General features: G+C 34.5%; 1 protein-coding gene across 2 annotated transcripts in view; it reads left to right on the top strand.

Annotated features, from left to right (window-relative positions):
• LOC118261833 (uncharacterized) overlaps nucleotides 1-27,242 on the top strand; it is a 61,291-nt gene that overhangs the window by 22,119 nt on the left and 11,930 nt on the right. For both annotated transcript variants that reach the window (XM_035572824.2, XM_035572823.2), the window contains exons 3-4: nucleotides 9,567-9,775; nucleotides 17,514-17,649. In XM_035572824.2, the coding sequence (XP_035428717.1) occupies nucleotides 9,567-9,775; nucleotides 17,514-17,649 (345 nt within the window). The remainder of the gene's footprint in view (nucleotides 1-9,566; nucleotides 9,776-17,513; nucleotides 17,650-27,242) is intronic.

A 27,242-nucleotide genomic window follows, 5' to 3' on the forward strand; every position in this document is an offset into this window, starting at 1 on the left:
TTTAGATTTTGTGTAAGATTCAAGATTTAGAAACGTCGTATGATATGATGAATTACTACTTACTAACGATAACTTAATCAAATTAGGCTAATATGACTGATGGGTGCAGCTAATGAATCATTTTGTTGATTTTAATTAAAATACATTAATTTATTAGGTATTTAAAGGGATAATGACTACACCGTCTGGTGGATTAATTTTAAATCGTAGATATAGCGTTTTTTTCTTTTCATGTAGAATCATAATTTTTTTACGATATATTGAAGACATTTTTTAAATAGGAACTTCTTATAATAAATTTTAATGAGTGTTTGTGTGTGTGTTAAGTGCGATTTACATAATACGATGAAACAAATAAAAAATTAAATTTTCTTTCAATTCAATTAGTTGTCATCATCCCTATTATACATAATATTAAATTGTATATATCTATACTTATTATACAAAGCTGAAGAGTTTATTTGTTAACTTGAACGTGCTAGTCTCAGAAACTATTGGTTCGATTTGAGAAATTATATTTGTGTTGGGTGGTATATTGGGCGAGCAACAGTGGGTGACATTGGGTGACACTGCGTGGGAGTAACTAGTCCAATAAACAAATTGGACTGATTGCCATATTTACAAAGTGGTTGATTTGCACAATAAAATACGTGTAAATTTTAACCGATTCTGAAAATTCTGGCATTGTTAAATCCGATAGTATTTTTGAACAAGGGTAAAACCAAAACCTATTTCTAGACGGTATATGATTCATTGTCAATTAGACTGATTATGTTAAATGGTGTTAACAATCAGCAGATTAGTTATCGCGATCCCTGATATACTTGAACTTGGTATAGTTTTCAGGAAATAAAACAAAGGTTATTTTTGGTTATTCATAGTGTTATCTCTTGATTATTATTAATACAGACAGGTGCGTAATTAGCAATAGTTGTTATAAGTAAAATGTAAATATGATGTCCTCTTTTCACAGAAGATAAATTTACCTAATATAGTCTATTGTTTATTTTGTTTACTATTTCTCTAGATGTTTTTCTCATTCTCCCTTTATCCCGAATTACTAAGATTTGGCAGTTACATATGGTGACATTATTAGCTCGAAGAAAAGATTGAATGTTTTATTAATTACCAGGACACTACTTCTACAAGAGTCTACTAACGGCGAGCAGCTCGCCGCCCGACCAAGCCCAGACCCATGTGTTGGGAGAGTCGCGTATCGTGTGCCCTTCAAAGAGCCATCAGACCACCAGACATGGGCTTAGTTGAGCTGGTACCCGATCCGGAGCAGCGGATAACTTAACAAGTTGCAAGGGCTTCGGTTCGAAGCAGGAGTAGGAATGGGGTTTTAGTAAGAGAGTGTCAGACACTCCCTTTCGCCTCATTCAAAGCTGGAGAAGAAATTCAATGTTTCCCTCCTCCCCCTCAAAAAAGACGAGACTAAAATCCTTTTTTTTTAGTCTCGCCATATTGTCGATTTTGCTAAAATAGTCTTTTGTAAAGTCTATGTTTTCCAGCTGGAGCGTTTGTTGTTTTTTCTCAAAGTTGGTACATATTCCGAACTCGTATACTAGTACCTACATAGACAATGTTGTGTTATTTAGATACTCACGTCTCTGTACCGTACTCAAGATTGACTATGAAATGTTTACTATGTGTCACAGAATTTTTATCAGCTTACATAACCTAATACAAAGCTAGTGTTGTATATTGTATTCATACATAATACTAGATTATAAAGCTAAGTCACTAGTCAGTCAGTGCCTAGATAGCAAACATACTGTTTTTTCTACGTAGGTGATTTATTTTGCCAAGGGAATCTGAACCTTCCGCCCAACGCACTCTTCACTCAAGGACTAACACAAACAGCTCCGGGTTGATTTTCGATAATTGCGCAGTGCCCCGGTAGTAAAACATTGCCAGCGATACATATTACCTATGTCTAGTAAAGCTGAGCTCATTTTAGGTGATGAGTTTCATATTCGTGGCAAATGGAATGTGTTGCTGTATTATTTAGGATGACAATTGTTTTTTGAACATAATGAATATCCTATTGTTTGCTTTTAAGCAAAAAAATATGTATGTATGTGTTCTTGTTTCCATGGACGTTAGCGACGATGCTTGCTTGCCACCAATTCCATAAAATCCTGGAAGGTGATCCTTTACATATTCAATAATTCAACATAAGGTACCATCGTATCTAATGTAATATATTACAGCTCTACTTCACTTCCAACGAAAAACAATCAATACCATGTTATGTTCATATACATATTTTTATGGTATAAGCCGGTAAACGAGTAGATGGATCACCTAAGATCACCGCCGCCTATGGACACCCGAAACACCAGAGGCGTTACAAGTACGTTGTCGGCCTTTTGAGGGTTAAAAATTTAAGGGTTTTGAATTGGAAAAATTGGGAACAGAGTAACTGGGCCTCCGGTAACCTCACACTCACAACAAAAAACAACCGAGGCGTTGTTTCACGTCGGTTTTCTGTAAGGCCGTGGTATCACTCCGAACCTCCCTCCGTGCTGAAGCATGGCTCTCCCACACTTAAATATGTCCCTATTATGATTATAAATTAAATTATATCACCCAACAATGTACGTAACAATGTATACATATTGCAATTTGATGTGATGTACCGCGATGTGGTAATCATAAAATTTGATGGACTAACTTAATTAAGTACCTGCTAATGTAATTAATATTTATCTCTACACTGATTTTGTAATAGTCATCATAATAGGTAATTAGTAATGAAAAATAATTATTTTCACTTGCCAATAATGTTTGTGGTGAAATAATATCAATTTTAAAGCTCATTTTGTAGTACCCAAAACTGTTTTAAAGGTTTTTTAGGTAGATATTTAGGTATTATGCTAGACAATGTAAACAATAATGACGAATGTTTTTTTAAGAACAAAATATGAATTTATCATTTCAACATGTCTAAACAAATACTGTTTTTGATTACCTATCCGTATTGTAAATTATACAAAAGTGTCAATGAATAATACAAAAAGGTACGTCATGAGTACAAATGAATAAAAATATCCTGTATTTTATTGTCTATCTATTCTATTTGGGAAATACAAAACAAGTGATATAAGTGTTATTCAATAATTTGTTGTTCATTACCAAATCTTAGGTCACGTTATTTATGGATCATGATTCAAAAACTAAAAGAAAAAAAAAAGATTTCCGAAAATCATACAACGATATCTGTTGTGGATTTAGTTTCTGATATGATATTCTTAGGAAATCGATGATTCACCATATCTTACGACTAACTGTGACTAATTGCCTACTTAAGATAAAGATACGTAATTTTTTAAATTTAATATCAAACATTATTATTTTGATGTATACAAAGCAAAAAATGTTAGTCATTTCGTTTCTGCTTATTTACAGTGTATTTGTAAACAAACTTGCCAGTACCTAACTAATTAAGATACGAAAATATCTCTAGGTATTTGTACCTACATTTTCATTAATACTGAGGTAATGAACTTCGGCATACCTACTGTAGAACCAGAAATATTGAGGAAACTACGCAATATAAGCTACCGCTACTTATTTTAATATCACATTTATACTTGACCTTTTTACTTCGACATGGCCTGATAAACATTTGTACAGGAATTTCCATAATAACTTGAACACTTCTATTTGTTCGTAAGCACCTTGCATATTCTCACGCTCATTCCTTTACGTTTCTAAATATATTTTTTATATCCCATTCCTAAATGTTTTCGTGTTTCTAACATCAAAAACACTTGAAGCTTTACTTACTGTTATAAGATTAGGAAGGTTTCCGACAAACAGGAATTCCGAGAGCTTGTAAAGATCGCTACCATTCGTACTCGATTTTCAGTCTGAACAGAATTAAGTTAGGAGTTTCGTATGTAAATAAAATTGGAAATTGCGATGACGTCACGTAGCACCCGCACAATCCAGCTCCATTCGGAAGATTCTACTCGCATTATATGGATTAGAAAGTGAGCTTACATTTTATATTATTTATTACATAAACTACGTGTTTATGTAATAAATAATATACAAGTTTTTTATATTATTTATTACATAAACTACATTATATGGATTAGAAAGTGAGCTTACATTTTATATTATTTATTACATAAACTACGTGTTTTTTATTTCCACATGTCAGTGCGGTATGACAAGTGAAATCCGATCTCGGGAGCAAGGCAAGAACATATTCCGTATGGATTAAACGAATCAAAAAAATTAACGTTTTATAAGCGAAGCAAATGTGTTTTTATTCACATCTTTTTTCGTTTTAGGTACTCTTTTATCCGTGAAATCTGTCTCTTTCAGTTGGTCCCTGCCACGTTTTATGTAGCGAGGCTTGTTATACATTTCGTAATCTTACGAAGCTTCTTTAATTCTTCTTTTGATGGTTGAATGTCTATTTTATTCCTCATTTCAAGAGAACGTTTTCTATTTATTTATTCAGTATATTTGAACGTTTCCGAACAACGTTTTGGAGCTGGCCGATGCCCAGGGGGAATGTAGGCCAGTCTAAAATGTTGTTTGCTCTGACCTCATCTATTGTTTCCTGCTACAATAAGAAGACATTTTGATCAATGAGACGGTAGTCTCTGCCTCGTATGAGATTTTCTTCCTGGTAAAACGTTCGTGCTTCATTGTTAACTTCGGACGCGGACCTCTGTCGATATTGCGATTGTTAGACATATAAATCTTACCTACTACTGTAATGGCCATCGACCATACATAGTAATATACTGGAGCTGCGGACAATCTAAAGGCTTACTCGGGCTCCAGATCAAATTAGGAGTAGGAACGGAGTGGTTTTTAGTCAGTAAGACTCTGACACTCCCTCTTGCTTCACTCGGGCGGGAAAAGTCATTGGATAATTTTCCTCCTAAAAATTTAAATAATGAATGTTTCCTACTCTTTGAATGTAAAACGTATAATAATGATTAATTAATTGAATAGGAACCATAAAATATATCGCTCAGCAATACGACTGTGACACCTATTATTTATTTTTAGATTTCAAAATTGTTTAACTAGAACATAACTGAAGTGATGATAGACGGTACATACTAAGTGTCCATTGTCCAACAACCGGTTGATTCCTTGCCCTCATTTGTCTAATATTCGCACAGGATAAGCAGCATCCTTCCAACGTTATCAGATCAATTTGGAACCATGAATTGGTAAATCGTTCGTATCCTCACAATGAAGATGTTCACACTTTGTTTCGGAGTGTTACTACTAGACAAGTAACGTACTTACAAGAATGTTAGATAATACCATTGTAAAAGTTAAGACATTTATTTATTTATTCTTTAATACATACAAAAATAAAGGTACATAAAGCAGACTTATATATAGCATTTTCTCCCAGTCAACATTTGATATAAGTGAAAAATCAACGAAAAATGGCTAGTGTATAATATAATAGTAATAGTAACAAAAAATCATACTAGGTACTATACATACTCTATACTATGACATATTTAAGACATAATTATATACAGATATCATGACTTTAAAAAAATCTGTAGGTACTTAGAGGATTTGTAGATTTTGTAATTCTGAGTGAAAGTATACCCCGTTGTTACATTACATATACAACATTAATATGTTATCCACTAAATGTCCACTGCTTTCTTTATTTCGCGTTTTATGGATAGGCAGATAAAAAAATCTCGTATAATCGATAATATCTTCTCGAAAAAAGTGTTATTTGTATCACTAGGTACTATTACGATGTTCTATTTTTACATAACACCTGAATATCTAAACATCAGTCTGGTTTTATAGATAAAATCAAAAGAGTTTGATAAATGCAATGAATCATTTTATATTGCCTATGAGTCAATGTTATTGTATCTCGTAAATCTTAATAAAAATACTCAATATTGGCGCACCTTCTTCTAATTTTCTGATAGCAGATAAATATAAAAACATTGTTATTTTTAAATACCTTATGATGAAACTTATGATTTTCTACTTTCTTACTTTTTTGTAGGTAGATGTATTAGCATGTGCACCATGTTGTGACGATAAAACACCTGCAGTTGTACTTTTTACACGAGTATCAAAAGAACCGAAATTAGATAGCACCTCTCTCTGATAGACCTGAACCTATTAAATTGCGTGGGGATCCGTTAGCGAAGCAGTGGTGGTGGTGATTATGGGAACTCTGTTACAAAGAGAAGGCTATGAAGTTTTGCAGTAGATTCTTAAATGCAAACGTGATGGTTTTACGTTGAAACTGCTGAACTGTTCTAGATGAAATTGGTTGTAAAGAAACTCGTAGCGGGTACTTTAGACGATTATAAATTTCGTTATCTCAAATCTGTTACTGACATAGGTTAAAAAATATAAGCGACGACGTCTGCTAAAGTTATAAATAAATAAATAATTAATGCAAAAAAGCATTTTGTTTGTATTCTCAAACTCGTAAAGGTCCGTATAAGTTACGGTCGTGAAGTATGCATGAATGGTCAATTTGCTGGAGATGAAAGGTCTCATGAACGTATGCAGGACAACAGTTTCATTGGTACAGGAGCACGCAGTAATATCTGTTGTTTGTAATGTGTGTGTAGATTTACGAAGAAATTGAGGATAAAGAATTTCAAATACAAAAAAACTTAATATATTGGTTTCATTTAGTTTATTTCGATAAATATATCACTATATTATATTTTCTTTGAGTGGTCGTAAATGCGACTGCCGGACAAGAGGTCTCGGGTTCGGGCAAAGTAATGCTAGCTTTTTCGGTTTTTCCAAAATTTCTCAGTAGTAGCACGGAGTCTGGAATTGTACCCAATATAATTATAGCAATACGCTCACCCCCTATTACATGGAACTTATAACAGAAATGGTGAAAAGTGGGTGTACATTGTATAGCGGCATTACGTGCCATAATGTACACCTCTGCCTACGCCTTCAGGGATAAAAAGGCGTGACGTTGTATACCTATTTTTAGTTTGAGGGAGCTTGAAGCTGGTAATTAGTATTGAGTAAATAGCGCAGAGTCTGGGAAGTATGTTTAATGTATAGCCATATGTAAGCTAACAAACAATTTCTTGTGAATCCGACGTTAGAACACGATCTACATATGTAGATTCGTGAACAATTATAGTAATTAGTACATTCGCTTTTTGCCACACCACGTGTACAATGTAACTAGTAAAAACACCCTTATCTATCTGATATACATCTCCTATGAATTTGCTAATGGATTCGATTTCTAGCCTATAACATAAAATCGCACTTAGCTTAAATAGGTTTCATGTCACACATAATTTATAGTCACAAAGTAGTACGCAATACGCTTACCTAAAAAAGTTGTAAACGTAGGTACATGAAATACCTATTTAGGTTTAAAAACTACACACGTTTGTCCTGTGATATGGTTATACCTTTGAATTCCAAGTCCAAATTCACGTCTCAATAATTCACATATTTCTTAGCTCAACCTTTCAAATATAAGGCTGACAAATCTTAACTATTAGCCGGAATTATTCTTCTTACTAGCTTTTGCCCGCGACTTCGTTTGCGTGGAATAGTGACTTCCGGCAAATTTTTGGTTTTAACCACATAGTTCCCGATCTCGCGGGATCTCTTCAAAAATGAGATGTGGAAGATATTCCAGGGAACTCTTCAAAAATCAACATAATGAGCTCTGCGTTTGAATTTAATAGATGTATACTCACTTAGGGCATTGAAAAAATAGTTTAAAAACGGACTTAAACTAAAGAAATATTATAATCTTTCCGAACTTAAGATGAAAACTAACTTAAAACTAAAGCTACGAATTACGAATTTATAACAATTAAAAAAGAAATTATATTACAACCTATCCTCTATGCTATAATAACCAAGCTTAAACTAAATAATTTAAAAGAAACGACGAAATCTAATCTAATTAATTTATAAATTAGACTTACCTACAATTTTATTAAACAAACTAACTACAGTAACTACTAATAATCGATATCAAACTAAACCTACGTTAAATAGCTTAACCAGAAAACCAGGAAAACCCAACTAATAAAATTATTAATTGCCAAATACAACGCAACCAATTTAGAATATACGAAACAGCAGGACCACTATTGTTCAATTTCGTACTTATAGTACGGAATTGAACATGCCTGTATGTCCGGAATAAATTTATTTCTTATTTTTATTTTTTGATTTTTGAATCCTATGTCCTTTCTAAGGTTCTAAACTATATCTGTACCAAATTTCAACCAAATCCGTCAAATAGTTGCGGAGATTATTGGTATAAGCATAGAATAGTGTTCGACGTGATTCTTTAATTTGACATAACTTTTTTATTTATGAACCGATTGACATGAAACAAACACTAAATGTAAATTGAAGCATACCACAATATATTCGTGAAAACCGCATCCAACTCGGATCAGCCGTTTCTGAGATTAGCGCGCATAGACAAACAGACAAACAGATAAACAGACAAACAGACAAACAGACAAACAGACAAAAAAAAAGTTAATTACATTTTTGGGTTCGACATCGACATAACAATAACCCCGGCTATTTTTTTTATTTTTATTTTCAATGTACAGACAGCACTTTTCTACGATTTTATTATATGTATAGATAATACGGACCTTCTAAAAACTGGTTTATATTGCTTTAAATCAACAATCGTTTAGAGGATGCTAATTGCTGTCAGTACCTTATAGTCAGTGTAACATCAATACAATAAAATATGTAGGCCATTATTCACCAAACAAAACAATAAACGATCAACCGAGCTACATAAGTATACAAAAAGTACCTATTGTTTCCAATACATCTAAGTAGGCAGGTACACACGTAAAGCCATTTCAAGTTGGAGTCTATTTTCTATGGCATTTTGGAATCGGAGTAGAGCATTGTTTATTCGGGGCTCAACAACTGCTTTCATTGCGGTTGGTAATGGAACTCCTAATTGTGATAGCTACAACACAAGTTTCATTTGGGCCAATGTTGGTAAATCTGCTTAGTGGAATAGCGATCGTTATTGGCTTATTCGCTTTATTTTGCTCGTGTGCCAGTTTCGATTCTGAAAATTTCTATCAGGTATATGGGCCTAATAATATTACTCTAAGTGCGATGCACCTAACAGAAAGCACCTGTAATATATTAGTACTGATGATACCTGGTTAAAATCTGGTGTGCTTTTAGTTTTAGCATCATATGCTACCTTTACCAAGAATTACAGCTCAGTGTGATGTTCGATATATTGAATGTACGTTTGGAAAGGTGTTTTGGTTTATCCGTGATGGTTATGTGAGAAAATAGGTTATTTCATTCAGTTTGGTGTACACTGTACATACGAGTATTTTTGTTTTAAAAAACATTAAGGTACATCCTTGATGTTTGTAATAATGTTTCACAGCTTTGACAAAATCTAATCATTAGTAAAAAAATGCTTAGTAAGCAGCGTACATACTTTTGAAGATTGACAATAATGTAATTACCGCTTCTCCCTTCCATTGGTAAAACAGAGTAAACGACTGTAATATGACGATACGATTTCATTTTCACAGGTGTCAGAGGTCTTCACAATCTGGAGATCAACGTCCCCAACGCAGTGCTGGTGGGAGAAACAGTCACACTAGAATGTAGCTGGCAGTTAGAAGATGAGGAAGCATTATACAGTGTCAAATGGTACCGAGGGAGAGAAGAATTCTACCGATACATACCCAAAGAACTACCACACACCAGAGTATTCCCACTACCAGGAATTGAAGTAGATGTAAGTAAAACTATAAATACACAGAAACTAATTAACATTGCCTTAACCTTAAGTAATCATTTATTGAACAAGCTACAAATGAATATAAACTGGGAAACGCGTAAAACCTCATTATAGCTTTGCTTGGCCAGAACATTAATACCGCTTGCTTTACCGATAGAAAAAGAAACAAATAGTGGACCGGGATAAATAAAAGAAAATCTTACGGTTCCGTGCATTCATACATGTTTAAGTAATTAAGCGTCGAACATTATGAAACTCCTGGGAAGAATTTGCGGTAATGCTCCGAATAAGAGTAGTAGTATTAAACGAGTAATTTTGTTGAAATTAAGGGTCTCAGCACACATATGGGATCGGAAAGGGATCGTCACCGTATTGCCTCGAGCCGTTCAGAATGGTTTGTATTAAACTCCCTACTGCAACGCACACTAATCGGAATAATAACGTAATCGCCTCGCCTCGGAACAGGCTCCGAACTTGAATTCCCGCGCTTACGGCTCATCGTCCCCACGCTTACGTTTCTCCGTCCCCGCGCTTACGTCTCTCCGTACCGACTAACTATCGTGTTAGTCTAGTCGGTGTCGCCTAGCCGTAGCCGAGTTGACGTACAGGCGCTGCTGATACGCTTTCGTTACGTGCATACGGTAGGTTGACGCCTGGTTGACAGCGAGGCGAAAGGCGTTACGGTTACGATCCCTTTCCGATCCCATATGTGTGCTGAGACCTTAAAGGTGCAATTCAATAATGCGACAGCACTTATTCAAAACGCTACACAAAATAAAATCACCATTATGCCAGTAAAACAGGCACTAGCACAGTAATAACTTTACCGGAGTGCACTTTATTCTCCTCTGGGTCATATAATATCTCCAAGTCTCAAAGATGCATTGGAAAATTCAAGGAAATCCATTCTTTAAAAGTTTCCAAACAAATTTCACGTTCGAGGCTGATAAAGCCGCGGGTACAACGTGTAATTTTATGGCTTTAAATCTGGAAGCACTTATGGTATATTGGAAGTTACTTACAACAGTTGTTAGTCAGGCGAGAACACACTCTCGGAAAAAGTTTATTTATTAACACTCTTTTAAGGTATGTTTACATTGAACGTACTATATTTGGATCTTCAAGATAAACTTACTTTAAACACAGCGGTTTACAAACAATGGGATTTATTAGAGATTTCGTTTCGCTTTTTCAACTTTCTTTCTTTTTACCTTTTTATTAACTAATCTGGGATTGGCACCGAGTCTTTAAAGGATATATGTACGACATTCTTGAGTTGAGCCTCATTCGGTTTCATAAACGATAGTCTGTTGAACATGTTTAGACACGTATTTTGTGATGTTTTTCGTGAAAAAGTGCTTTTTACGGTCTAATTTGAATAACATTTTTTCTTTGACTTTGTCTTTGACCCAGACTTTCAAGGGTATTTGCCATCTTGTTAGTTCTTAAAATAGAAGGTTAGTTGTTAAGTAAGTCCAATGAGTTGTTGAAAAGTTCGGAGATAATGAAAATAAAATTACGATAGCCTAAATGGGACATGACAATGGAGACTAACGAAATCTACAGTTAAGCACTATAATTTCCTTCATCAAAATATTGGTTTACCCTTTATTCATGTCTCCATTGGCGATAGTTATATTTAGGTATACAATTGTGAAATGGTTTTAGCCGTAGAAATAATAAGAAATTATTGTCAAGACGTCGAAATGACTAAATAAAAAAAATTTGGTATCACCTACACACGTATTTTTATATAAAAAGAGACTCTGTTCAACATGATAGAAGTATAAAGGACAAAGACGAAAAAGATGATATCAAATTATATTTTTACTGTACATTTCCTTCAAACGGTACAGATTAAGAATTTTCAGATGATTCGAAGATAATTTCATTAGCTTTACGTTAATGTAATACGCCTCCAGTTATTTTGAGAGACTCTCTTTAAAGTCAATGTATAAGTCTTGCTTTTGTTCAAATATTAAAGGTTTATTTACAAGTAATATTATTAATCTTCATTTTCTTTCGTCAACTAAAGTTTTTCGAGTATTGTGTTGTAAGTTGAAGTAAAGCTTACATATTTAATGGAAACAGGCCCAGGTTCAGTGAGAATAGTAAATTGTTATAAAAGTAATTACTTAGGTTAATATTTATTAGGCTTCTTTGACTTTCCACGTTGCTTACTGTTACTTACTATTATTTTGAAGATGGGCTTGAAAATGGAAGCTAGAATTTTTATTTAGTTCTCATATTGAGACACCACGATCTCCTAAGAGTTTAGTGTGTTGAGATTGTCAAACAATAGTATATTACTAGTAAGTTAGTTACTGAATAGATAGTTCTTGTGACATTGCGGGACTAATCCTAGGAGATGTAACTAAAGACTGAAGTACAACTATCTTAAGCTACTATTCCAATACCAATCCCTATTTAACGTTAGATTTAACTCCAATATTGAACAGTTTACTATCGAAACGAACGGTTAACGATTTTTTTTTAATTCTTTTTCTGTCCTTGATTTCATGTGATTGTGTAACATGTCTTTTATAAATAACGCGCATGTGATTCCTATGACGTTGCGGGTGTCCATGGATGACGCTGATCGCTTATCATCAGGTGACTCGTCTGCTCGTTAACACCAATTCCATAAAAAAATGATAAAAAATAAAAATATTATTTTCCTTATCGATTTACTTTGCACGAAAATACAAAAATAGTTATCATGAAATAATAATTAATAAATTACAACAGCATTACTTGGTAATGAAGTTTATAATTAACTCTTATAACAAATCTTAGATTATGAGGTAATTTGTATGATTTGTAGACACTTTCGTAATTGGTATATCTAATCAGCAGTGTGCGTAAGTACCTACTTAAAGTGAGTGATGGGATGACGTCTAGTGAGGGAACGGAGGGCTCATTTTGACCCCCACGGGGTTGAGACTTTGAAAATATAGCTTTGGGTGATGATTACAAGTTTTAGGGTTTCTTCAACTTATGGACAAACGATAATAGAACACCTGAAGGGTTTGGCTGAGAATTACGTGCACCTAATAGGAATGTTTGGTATTTTATTACGTTATATACAAGCGATTTCTTTACAGTCAAAAAGAACAGCTTGACATTAACTAAAACGTTGTAGTAGGTATATTTTTACAAAGGTTTGTAAGTACGTAGTAGAAATTCCATTATCTGTCCCGATAGTAAGAGATATAATCATAATAATATTTATTATTCCTAATTTTGCCCACGGCGCGATCTAATGACATTATTTCTCTACTTAGTCGCACACCTACGCTTTAATCAGGTATTAATTAATCACTCGCCGAAGTTCGATCAGTTACAATAGGAGATTAGCAATTAGTACCCGGATGTTTTAACAGATAACGTTCACACTTTAATAATATTTCGCGAACAATGTTCTAGAAGTAATCTTTAGGGGTCTCTGGGCTTTATGTCGTATAAAGTTCATTAACCTGTGAAATATATCTTATGCAATTTTCGTATGTTTACTGCATAATTATTTAGGTACTGTAACATTGTTACATGCATCCTAAAGTTGCCAAGAAGAGACTGCTAGTGTAGTGATAAGACCATTCAAGTTTTTCAATTACATTGGATCAATCAATCACAGAGACATTTAATGATTACGTAGGCTATTCCTTAGTAACGATTTTGTTCGAAATACTATTGGCAAGGGTTAAGTAACCATTTAATGACTCTGAGTACGGCGGTTAATGTGATATATTTTAAACGATAACTACGCAACATTTGTAAATAAATGTATTAGCACGAAACGTAATTATACATTGTAACCAAATTACCTTCATTGATATTCATACGAAACCCTTAGAAGCAAAAAATATATAATCGTCGCTTTATGATAGCAGGCTAATAATAAATGCGATTTATCTAGACAAAGATAATCGTCTATGCTAATTGTTTAATTAAAAGCATTAGAAAATAGATAAAATCACTGCTGCGCGACAAAACGGAGCATAAAATAAGACAACAAAATTACATTATGAGAAAATATTATATTGAGTTGAGTCGCCCCGCCTAACTTTGATAGGCGACTTCTTATAGCTTTGGAAGCTGAAATAAGCAATTCCGAGATGAAATCTGATGTACGATTTCATTAGATCGGCCCCTAATAGGAACGTGCGACAATGATAAAATATTTTTACTCAAGAAATATATGAAGAAAATGTCGACTTAATGGATTTTGTGCCGAAGGTCTTACGTGCGTTTGTTTAGTTGTAATTATTTTGTCTAGTAGAATGTTTTGTTTTAGAATATTCTTAACTAATTCAGGGTGAGTGCTGAGTCATCTAGGTTCGACTAGACGTCTACATTTGGCAAAGGATAACGAACGAGATTTTAGTATTGAGATATTCGTCTGTATTTAAATCTTACATTCAAGTGCACATGTGAATTCATCTGACTATATAAGTAGATGAAACAAACGAATTTCTCTGTGAAGTTAGACCGATGTTCACCTAAACTGAAGTTATAAAATGAATATGCGAATAATATTCCGAAACGTGGCAGCTGGCTGGAGAAAGTTTGACGTCACCTAATGCATAGATTTCACACTAAATAAGAGATGGATTTCAACAAATTACTTCTTGTCTCCTTACTTGGAAAACTTCGGCGTACAGTCGAGGATAAAAGTTGATGAACATTCATTTATTAATATTTAATATCAAACAGCTCTCTTTGTTACTTAGTAACTGTTACTGGATTATAAAGTAGGACAAGGGCTTTCGGAAACATAACGAGTGTTGTAGACGGTTTTGCTTCACTTAGTTAAGTATACGAAGGATTTACTTTCTAGCAACATAGCAACAGGTCTGACGAAAGATGATGTATTACCAATAAGGATGATGACTGGGTATGAAAATAAAAAAAACGGCTAACTGCCGATAGGTAATGAAAAAATATTAGATATGTATTTTTTTTTTTGTTTATAAGACTACAATGCTTAGATAAAAATCAAAGTTTAGAAGTGGGAGCAAATACTACAATAATTCTTCGAATAAAACGTACCTAGAACTGACGTCACGCGATATTTCAAATCAATGTATCTTCTAAAGTAATTGTTTCCATAAGAAAATAAAAAATACATGTCTAATTTTCTAATAAAATCTACAACACGGACATTTAAATAAAAAATAGTCATCTACCCTATTGATGAACGATTTGACAAACAGACCTTATATAAGTAAACATTGTCAAGACTTACTGTTTTCCATAAACATCCCAAAATAAAATCTAACCTTTCCTCCAATCAATGAATTTCCAGAATTAGAAATACATTCAAAGTTTTATTTCTCAATCGACATCTGAAAGTTTGTAATGTGCTCTTTGACTCGTAGCTTTGGAATCAAAAGGACGAATTAGAGGATCAACTTTAGAAGTAACGTGAGTGACCGTGTAACTGTGCCTGTATAAACACAGACAACTAAAGCAAATAGCCTCTTTCTTTCCTTTAATTACCCTCATCGTCACGCACAGGCCAAAAGAAATGGAACTCAAGAAAAGAAATTGGACGATAGAACTGATTTAAACTGTGATTTTGGGTTAATTGTTATATTATGCTATATGTAACTAGCGTAGTATGAAGACTGCTGAAAAATATTATTTAGTTCTTTAACTACCTTGTTTTTTTTTCAACGTCACGCATTTCATCCCCGAAGGTGATGGCAGAGGTGCTATTACGGTATTGTTCGCAGAGAGTTAGTAAACTGTGCCGTTGCCATACCCTAACCGGGTTTCATGTTGAGACAAATGCCCCTAATTATGTATCATCTAAATGTACACATGAATGCAATAAATAATTTGAGTTTGAGTTTGAAACTGTCGGTATATGGAGCTTGATCCACTTTAATACATGTTACCTGTACCTACTTCAATTCAACTGTAATCAACAGGATAAAAATAAATAAAATTAAAGTCATTCCTAACAAAGGCTAGCGTAAAACAGTAAAACTGCCGACTAACAGTTCGATACCCGTCAGTCGTAAACATGACGATGTTACTAATTCTTATTTTTACTACGCACTAAAACATTTATTTCGGATGCCACCCCAATATCAAGTAACATTAATCTTAATTTGTGGCACTATAAATTACTTACAAATTGTAGTATTTAGGGTACTTAGCCTTGAAAGGGCGCTTTTTAAATGAACCTTTTTATATGATCGATATTGAATGCTTCGGTAGAATTTATGGTGACTATAATTAATTGTTGTACAAGCCGTGGTTCCTGTTGAGTGATGTGATATGATAATAGATAGTGGCATAGTGGCATGTTTGATGGGGCAGTTCCAAATTACGTGCCTTCACTAAGGAAAGTAGCAGACGGGGACATAATGTGAAATTAAAACATTATTTGTCATAATGTAATCTAAAATATTATACGTAGCGATTTCACTGCCATAACACAGAGCAAAATCTCTCGAAATTACGATCAATATGACGATGTATTGATTTTTAAATTACTACCGACCTTGCTTGATTAAAGGAGGAAAAGGATAAAAGAGGTTGTGTAAAGCAGAAAATATTCATGAGTTCATGACCAATAATCGCCACGTAGAGGTCTAATAAATCGGCTTTGGGATATTGCGGTGTATCGCATTAGGTTTGCGACCTTTCCGTGGGATTAATAAACACGATTGAACTAAAGTGGGCGGGCTACTTACTTCTATAGAATCGTTTGTATAGAATAAAAATATAGCGAAGATTTTGGGTTAGTAAACATAAATAAATAAAAATGTTATCGTTCTTCTGAATAGAACGTATGTTGTCTTTAACTGGGCTTTGATTTGCTTTGATTTTATTAAAGGTTTATAGGTGTAACGAACATTAAACAAAATATGACAACACCTTTTATACGGTACCCGATGGATTGCAGCTGTGAACACATTATAAATGTAACACACAATTTGCACCTGTTACGTTGCAAGTCCCATTCATTAGGAGGCTACCGAACCTATATTTGCTTTAACCAATGGAGATTCCATACTATTTCGAATTTAGAAAATCGATCAGCGTCTTTGTACCTTTTGGTACTGTTTAAAGAGCTTATCTTATATAGAGAGAATCTCTGCCTACCCCAATGTTAGTCGTGAACATGATTAGGTAGGAAGGTGCGTATGCATGTGTAATGTAAACTTCTTTTTTTATTAATCTTCTACTCGACAATACATGAACATCAAACATAAATAAATAATGCTTATCTATCTCTATTGTATGTTCAACTAGGTCTTCAGGTATTTAGTAGAATTATCGGTGTCCTGTGATTGACCATATTATTATGATAAAATTAATCTTTTCTTTTTTGATCATATTTCTACAAATAATGTTTTGACAATTAGTGAGAGTTCATTAGAGGTTGATTGGAGGTAAATTAAAAAATATTTATCCATTCTTAAAACGGGTAAGAGTATAGTTAAAGGTTACTAAACATTTTTAAAATAGGTAGGTTCTTTATCTTCATAAATCGAAGCTGAAACCCAAGATTCAATTAGTAAGCACTAGCGATCACTCAAATAATGAGGCAGTAGAAACAAAATATCAAAACATAATTCCCTAATGATAAGCGAACATCTGATCCTAGATTATACTCTGAGATTTATACAGGCTTATAGACAAAATAATTGCGAAATAGATACTCGACATATAATTGCGGAAAATATCCTATTGTAATTAAATGCTTTTTTCCTCTTCACAGATATCTAGATCGGGTGCTCGTCGCGTGGTTTTACAGCAGGCGACGCCGGCGATGGCAGGTCGATTCCGGTGCGAGGTATCCGCAGACGCACCGACCTTCCACACAGAAATACGATCAGCACCTTTAGAAGTCGTTGGTAAATATAATTTTATAAATTTTTCTTCTCCAAAAAGGTATTGAAACTCTAAGAACATTAAGACAGAAGACAGATCTTCTTGGTCGTGGTTCACTGTTGAAAGTAAAGTATCAGGTATTCTAGGCTGGTTCTTACTGACTGATTCCTTAGAAATACCCACCACCTTATAGAATCGAACTAATGACATTACTAACGGAAATTGAATGTGGAAGTACGCCTCTATAATAACACTTCTTTGGTATTTTTCCGACAGGCGATAATATATTAATGGTATTTTTCCACCAGAAATGTACTATCTAGTTATGGTAAGGACATGTAATAGATAAGCTGTGAAACTATGTGACCGTTTCCACGGATTCTAAGATATGTAGCTATACGACAGCAGCTTAAGTTTGCGATGTAGCGATAGTAGGGAAGCCATCCATTGCACACTGCTTTCCATATAAAAAACATAGCTTAGCTGAGGCCGTTTACGCCAGTGCTAAGCTATGTGTACCAATTTATATAATTGGTGGAAGCCAAACGTATCCACAGCCACGTAGCATAATACTGCTTGAAGATTCTTTGTAGCTGTGTGAGTAAAGGCACCCTTAGACTTGTAGTTATTTCTGACTCAAATATTTTTTCCTGAACAAAACCAATTCTTTGAATCGAATCAAATACAAATTCATTAATTTGGCAAAAATGTAAGAAAGAAAGAATCCTATTAACGGTCAATTCAATTCTCATTTATTATTTCTATTTACCATAATAACAGGAAACTTGGAAAATATCAAAGTCCACGAAATTATTTCTTGTAATCGTTATCAATATTAAACACAAGTCTCGGAATACATGAGTCTCGCTAATTAAGGAAAAATTCATCTTTACTAAACAGTACGAGAATCTTAATCTTCAGGCAAACATAAAAGATTATACTCACACATATAAATTATACCTACAAAACAGGTATTAGTAAAATACATGAAATATCATCATTTAAATGCGTCAAAATACTTTATTGGTAGTTTTAAAAAAACACCCACTTTCCACAAGTTATATTATAAATTCCTTAAAATAAAAGGTGAAATTATTAATTGGTCTAGTGTGATTACGTAGTAATCACACCTCTTACCTACTGATTATGAGTACCTATAGTACCAGTACACCTACGACACTAGTAAATCGAAAAACCTAGATATCCTTATATATATCCGCATGACTTGTGAATCAAGGTATCTTGGTTGATTGACAAAATAGTCTAGAAAGAAATAGGTAAGTAATAGCAAATTATTTAAAACAATTACACAAATCAATCAGTGCGCAATAGATATTCGAAATTATCATTGATAGTTGAATAGTTTCTAATTCCTAAAGTACTTCTTATGACGCAATTAAACAACAACGTAAGTGGAGCCAGATTTAATAATTAATTCTATGATTCCGTAATCTAATCTAAAATAGCCAATATGTAAGTACTGATTTATTGTTACTATTGGTCGTCCGGTGGTCGATTTCCACCATATTCTTTCCTAACTGATAAAGTTTTGCAATAGGTAATAAACAAAGAAACAACAGCTATTGGTAGATGAGTAAATTAGGTCTTATTATTTTTTCTGTCTATCTATAAACTTATCAATATGTTCGTGTTACGTAGAATTACGACGAAAACATTAAAAGAAAAGACAAGTTTGTGTCCTTACGGTTGGATTTTCGAACTTATAATGTGATTATAAGTTCCAGAATTGTCCAGAATATTTCCATTACAATAAGTAGGTTATAATTTCGGCGGAATAATGAAAATTACCATATTTTAGGAAAATTAATGCAGTGGCCGGCCAGCAATTGGCGTGGGATTAGGATTACCATAACTTGGGGAATTATTGAAGGCAATATATAATGACATTGGAATCTGAAATTAATTTCAACTTTGGAAATATCAAGCTGGGAATAGTACAATTGAGAAGTGAGAGAAATTTTCACGCAAATATGCTCAGTATTTTAATAAAAGGAAAATGATTAAATCTCTTGTAGTAGGTATCCAGCATACAGATAGTTGCTTTAATATTTTGATTCCATATTAAAACGTAGAAAGTGATTTATATAGGCATTTAAGTGTGGGAGAGCCATGATTCGGCAAGAATAGGCCGGCTTGACCAGAGTGATACAACGGTCTCACAGAAAACCGACGTGAAACAACGCTTGCGTTGTGTGGGTGAGGTTACCGGAGGCCCAATCACCCCCTTCCCAATCTTCTCAATTCCCGATTCCTCAACAACTATTACATTCCTAACCCCCAAAAGGCTGGCAACGCATTTGTGACGCCGCGGGTGTTTCGGGTGTCCAGCGGTGGGGCCGCGGGTGGCGGCGATTCATTACCATCAGGTGATCCGTCTGCTCGTTTACCGGCTTATACCATAAAAAGACATTCAGATATTTTCAGCAGTAACTCTGAGACTTTATATTATGTCTCATGTTCATTTAAACTTGTAACATGATTACATGTCAACCAAGACCTTTAAAATATTTTAAATAAAACACATTTTCATTCAACACACAAAGAGCAGGAGTCATATAACTAACTTACACACATATCTAAGTGTAATTAAATTAAACAGTTGGTAAGGTAGACATGTAATTTGAAGATAGACCTGTAAATACATACGGTACGGTGACAGTGAATGGGGTCGAGAGCCCGACAGAGCTCGCTGAAGAAGCTCTTGAACCAACAACTAAACGTTATTCCACTACATTGAGCGACATTACTGACACGACACAACATTTCTTTCTCGTGACCTTTTTCTCACTGAGTTTTGGGACTGAATTTATAGAAATAAATGACAGTGTTTTACATGGTGTAGTAGATATCTTGGTTTAAAGTCTTTTTAATGGTTCGTAAGATTAAATAAATTGTCGATAGATTAGATCTAAGAAGTGTGTTAAGGCAGACGGTGAAGGAAAACATCGTAAGGAAATCAAAGGAAAGGAAAAAGGTGAAAGATCATCCAATTACTTCTCCCGCCTTGGATGAGGCAAGAAGGAGTGTTAGACTATTACTGACTGAAAACCACCCCGTTCCTTCTCCTGCTTTGAGCCGGAGCCCTGGTAACCTTTTACGTTGTCCGCAGCTCCGGATCGTAAGGAAATCTGGGCTTATAATTTCTAATTATAAGTTTGGAATCGCCAACCTACATTCAGTAAGCATGGTAATTAATGCTCAAATCTTCTACGTGTGAGAAAAGGCCTTTAGTCAGCAGTGGCCTCTTATAGGCTGTTGATGTGAAGGGTAGTTTGCAAGAACAGTTGGGCCGCGTAGGACTAACTTAGCCACGACTTTTTCTAATATTAGCCACATTCCACGAAATTACCATTATTAGTAAAATTCCTATTAACAATCGGTGTAATTCTGCTCAACTTTTCAAAGTATATTTGGCGTTAATAAAGTACACAAAATAAAATTACGCCATGTTTTCTTAAATAGGTTTCAACTTATGTTATCTAAATTGGTTCGAATTATAATAATATCTTTGAATGAGCTTGTTATTTTTAAGAACAAGACAAAACATTGAGGTTTGCCAAGTTTATCAAATAACAAGGTAATAACTTAACTAAAGTTGTTAGATTAACTATAATGTTCAACTTGATCATCTTTCTCCAGTCTGTTGTTCAGATACTAACTTAATCTGAGAGTACTTATAAACTTCTCATTTATACTAAGTCAATTTTGAGTATTTCTTACACTGATATTTACTTAGTACTAAGTTTTATTAGGTAACGAGTTATCTGTTGAGCTTTATTCGAGTCTGAATGTTAGAGTTGTGTACAAGTATTTTGTTAAAGCGTATTTGATAAGACTGTTTTGTAATTAATCATTATATTTGCTGTTTTACGATGAAATAAGCCGTTGTGTCCCGTTGTTTAAGACGCCGCTTCTCATACATGAAGGCACGGGTTTGAAACTTACCAACGGCGAGTACCAATGTGTCTTTTTCTGTGTTGTATGTACTTTCTAAGGTTATTTAGACTGCTGACAAACGCTAAAAGAAAATGGCGAGAGGAAACTTGGGTTTATAATTTTTAATTATAAGTTTAAAATTGCCAACCCGCATTAAGCAAGCGTGATGATTAATGCGCAAATCTTCTACGTACAAAAAGAGTTATTTGGTCAGCAGTGACCACTTATAGGCTGTTGATGTGATGTGATGAAATAAGAACATTTAGCAGAATACTCTAGTAGAGTTACTATGCGAGAAATACCTACATACTATATTTGTACTATGTGGTACATTTGGCATTTATCCGTTTGAGATTTTTGATACTCTATTAATAACACTGACATAATCGACACTGACACATACTTGGCACTCCATTCAAACGTTTGTCAATTACATTATGAGGTATGAGGCGTATTCATCCGTAAAATGAATCGCTAGGAATTCCTTGTAATAGTTAGGTTGTCTGTGAAAGATTTCTGAGAACTAAGAATGTCTATTGTAAGTCAAAGTCACGATTTCTAAGTATTTTCTGTATAAATTGTTATTTATTTGGAATCCATTGTTGTAATGTAACCCCAGTAATCCGTTACCTAGTTCGCATGGGGTCTGCATCAGCACACCTTTGGTATTCTGATAAATAAAATCTAAACATTTTTCTCTTCTTTGCAACTAAAACCTTTTATAAGTTTTTAAACTGACATGGTCACTAACACTAACATTAGAACTGAAGACGGAATATTTACCATGTTTATTAATAATTTCTATGAGTTTTATGGTAAACATCACGTATTCAGTTCTAATGTTAGTGAAACCTTTTATACGGTAATTCACTTAAAACCATAAGGACTAAGCTTCCCTTTCAATACTGTGCTTATCATAATAGATACCTATATAATTACTGCTATCAGCGCCTGATCATTACGTAATACTGAGTAAGAGCTACCACACGTCGCAGATTAATAGCTCGATAGTTTAATTGGAATCAGATTTTCCGTTCGAACTAAACTGGTTCAGTTCAATGTAAACCGTTTGGAATGCAGCCTGAAATAATGCTATGTTAAATAGATGGATAGAACTGAATGTGTTCGGTATTGCTTCGATAAACATTTTCTCAGTATAAATGTAATCATTACTAATCATACTAATGTTATAAATGCGAAATTTTGTTTGTTATGTTTGTCCGTCAATCACGCTAAAATTATTGAACGGATTTTAATGAAACTGGTATACAGACAGGGTATGATCTAATTTGGGTGATAGGACTTTTTATCCTACGGAAACGCAGGCAAAGCCGCTGGCAGAAATAATTAACATCTCTCTTGTTTCCAAAAAGGTAGAACTTCACATATAAGATGTAGAAGCTATGTCTAGAGTCAGGGATTTACTGTAAAAGTAAATTTTCAGAATTCTCCTCAGAGGCCCTGAATCTAGAATTAGAAAATTTCCTCCTTCATATTCATTCATTCTATTTGATCCTTTCGTCGGCAGTTGCTCTTGAGACCACTCGATCAACGAAAGAGCTCGAATTCACGATTTACTTTAATATCACTCGTGTTGTATTGTTGTAGAAGTCTGGATTATGTTTTTTATGATATAAGCCGGTAAACAAGCATACAGATCATCTGATGGTAAGCCATCACCGCTGCTCATGGGCACCCGAAGCACCAGAGGCGTTACAAGTGCGTTGCTGGTTAGGAATTTAAGGGTGGTTGGGGAAACGGGGATTTGGGGAACATCACCCACACGAATAAAAACACAACGCAAGCGTTGTTCCACGTCGCTTTTCGGTGAGGCCGTGCTATCACTCCGGTAGAGCCGGCCCATTCGTGCCGAAACATGACTCTCTACACTTATATGTATAAACTTCGTGTTGTTACTGACCAAAATCAAAATATAAAGTGAAAAAAGTATTAACACAAAATTCAGTGACCCGATAAGCGATTTATCGATTTATCACAATGTTTGAATCAGACTGTCTGTAACAATTAAGTAATTAAAGGTCGTTCATCTCTGCACTAAAACTATCTATATACAAAATGTCTGTCTTTTGATAATTGCATTGCGAAAATCAATCAATATTACCCAACAATATTTGTACAATATCACACATGTTACACGTTATTAATTTAGATTAACGATAAAAAAATATATAAAACGATATTTAATTGCTCTATCGATGTAACGGAAAAGATATAATTTTTGACCTAATCTAATGCTTTTAGAAACAAGATAACTTTATGCAATCAAGAATGATTGTTGTTTGAGGAACAACATTCTTAAAAGACATGATCATTAATCAATCCTGGACTTTAGGACGTTGTTCCTAATCTAAATGAGGTTAAAAGATCATTTTACAATTATGAATTCTGTTTACATTCTAGAAAGAGGTGTGATTCGTAGCATTAGAGTTCAATTTTCTCTGCCCCACTCCTGTCTCCCATGGACCCTTATGGGAGACAAGTGTGAGGTTATGTTTCGTTATGTTGATATTCTATTGTCACTGTTAGCCATAATAAGCCAAAAATAAGAAGATTAAGTCTAGTAGGTAATTTACGTAATGTTGTGGGGGCCGGAGGTTTTAGATGCCCGTCCGCCTCTCATGCATGAAAGTGCGGCTTCGAAACCTACCACCGGCAAGTCATAACCAAAGTGTTTTTTTTTTCGAGTTATATGTAGTTGCTAAGATTATGTAGGCTCCATTGATAAACGGTGAAAACATGAGGGAATCTGGGCGATTAATTCCTAATTTTAAATCGCCAACCAAGCAAGCGCGGTGATTAATGCTCAAACCTTATCCGTGTGAGTAGAGGCCTTCTTTCAGAAGTGGCCACTTATAGGCTGTTGATGTGTGTTAGTGTGAAGTCCTCTGCTATAAATGAGATTTGTTATACCTGAATTTTATTAATTTATAAAGTCAAATCATGAAGGTGACAACTACCTAAATGCTTTGATGTATAATAGATAAACATAGTTTATCAAGCCACAATCAATTAAATCATTTGCAGTCCATGATCAATTTAAAGTCCATTGAGATTGACCTTTAGCTATTGATAGTGGATAAAATTATTTTAATGTAACGCATGATAGAGCATTTGTAGACGACGCGACGTAAGCAGTTCCGTAATGTGAATTTTATTTAAAGTCACACAATAATACATACCTACTCAGAAAAAATCAAAATCATCGTTCATATACATATCGGACGTCGGGGATCGCGCGACGATCTCCGGCCACCGTAAGTGCGGGTCTGCGGACGGCGAGTAAGGGTAGCTCTCCGCCCGACCAGATCCAGACCCGTACGTGTGGCGCGTCGCGTTCCGACCGTGCCTTTAAGAGCCATCAGACCACCACAGATGGGGCCCAGTAGGGCTGGATGCCTCATCCGGAGCTGCGGACTACCTAGCGGGTTTACTGGGGCTCCGGTGCGAAAAGCAGGAGTAGGAACGGGGTGGTTTTTAGTCAGTGAGAGTCTGACACTCCCTCTCGCCTCGCCCAAGGCGAGAGAAAATCATTACTAAAGAAATAGTTTTAAGTAATTATTAAATTTCTATGAGTACGGCAATAATTTCTGTAACTCGTCTCGTTTGAATTACTTTACCAAGCGCAACTACTTACTACCTTTGACTTAGATCACAAATACGGATAAAGTTATGAGGCTTTTTTATTTCTAAATATTCGGGTCAAGTCCATACCATACTCATGTAGACAAAGAAATAAACCTAAATAGCTCTCTATGTAACAGACTATAGACTCGCCCCTATCGTTAGGGCTTGTAGAATAATATCCATATGACCTACATTCAGACACTATGTTTGATACATTAGTGTTATTTCAACAGGCCAGTAAACAAACAATATTGAGTAAATATATTATACATAACTAGCTTCCGCCCGCGACTCCGTCCGCGCGGATGTCGGTCTTCGCGTGGAAGTTTTGTTTCTCCATTTTGAGTAACTCTGACAATGACATCTTATAAATATCTATTGGACCCAAATACGGCGAGGCCCATAATAATTAAGGAGATCCCTCTTTTGAGCTACTGCTGTTGAGTTCGCGTTCTGTAGTATGAAACTGAAAAATAAATGCGTGATGCTTGAACATACATATAGACAGACAGACAAAAAAAAATATATATATTTGGGTTTGGTATCGATCCAGTAACACCCCCTACTATTTATTTTTTCTATATTTTCAATGTACAGAATTGACCCTTCTACAGATTTATTATAATATAGCTTTTGCCCGCGACTTCGTTCGCGTGGAATAGTGACTTCCGGCAAATTTTTGGTTTTAACCACATAGTTCCCAATCTCGCGGAATCTCTTCAAAAATGAGACGTAGAAGATATTCCAGGGAACTCTTCAAAAATCAACATAATGAGCTCTGCGTTTGAATTTAATAGATGTATACTCACTTAGGGCATTGAAAAAATTGTTTAAAAACGGACTTAAACTAAAGAAATATTATAATCTTCCCGAACTTAAGACTAACTTAAAAGTAAAGAAAGCTACGAATTACAAATTTATAACATTTAAAAAAGAAATTATATTACAACCTATCCTCTATGCTATAATAACCAAGCTTAAACTAAATAATTTAAAAGAAACGACTTAAATCTAATCTATCTAATTAATTAATAAATTAGTTTTAAGTAATTATTAAATTTCTATGAGTACGGCAATAAGTTCTTTAACTCGTCTTGTTTGAATTACTTTACCAAACGTAACCAATTACTCTACCATAGATTTGTTCAAAAATACGGACAAAGTTATGAGGCTTTTTTGTTACTAAACATTCGGGTCAAGTCCATACCATACTCATGTAGACAAAGAAATAAACCTAAATAGCTCTCTATGTAACAGACTATAGGCTCGCCCCTATCGTTAGGGATTGTAGAATAATATCCATATGACCTACATTCAGACACTATATTAGACACATTAGTGATATTTCAACAGACAAGTAAACAAACAATATTGAGTAAATATATTATACATCATTTGGCGCGATGGCAGGGCAACCGGTTGCTGCGTAATATGTAGCAGGTTTGGTTCCCGCACGGAGCAACTCTTTGTGTGATCCACAAATTGTTGTTTCGGGTCTGGGTGTCGTGTGTATGTGAACTTGTATGTTTGTAAACGCACCCACGACACAGGAGAAAATCTTAGTGTGAGGCAACGTTTAAAAAGATATATGTAGGTATTTCTTTAAGTACATACTAGTACTCGTAAATGATATCTACATGAATAACTTACAATAAAATTTCTTATCACCATCACTTGGAAGACACATACAACTAAAATTAAATTTCTACTATAAAATGAATACCCATAAGTTTTAAACGATTTCGTATCAATTAAAACTTGAACAATTCGGTATTTTATTTCATACGTCGAACTAATCGAATAAAGTGGGTGTTGAACAAATGTATTCATTTAATACTCGATAACTTGATAGCAGGTCTAATTGAATCATGTTTCGCATATTTTTGTAACAAGTTAATATTATTCCAAAGCTATTAATAAACATCCGCATATTTTGCAACGTCACGCTTTTTGTCCTCGAAGGGTAGGCAGAGGTGTGCATTACGGCACGTAAAGCCACTGTACAATGTACACC

Source organism: Spodoptera frugiperda, chromosome 20, assembly GCF_023101765.2.
Source record: "Spodoptera frugiperda isolate SF20-4 chromosome 20, AGI-APGP_CSIRO_Sfru_2.0, whole genome shotgun sequence".
Classification (NCBI taxonomy): Eukaryota; Metazoa; Arthropoda; class Insecta; order Lepidoptera; family Noctuidae; genus Spodoptera; species Spodoptera frugiperda.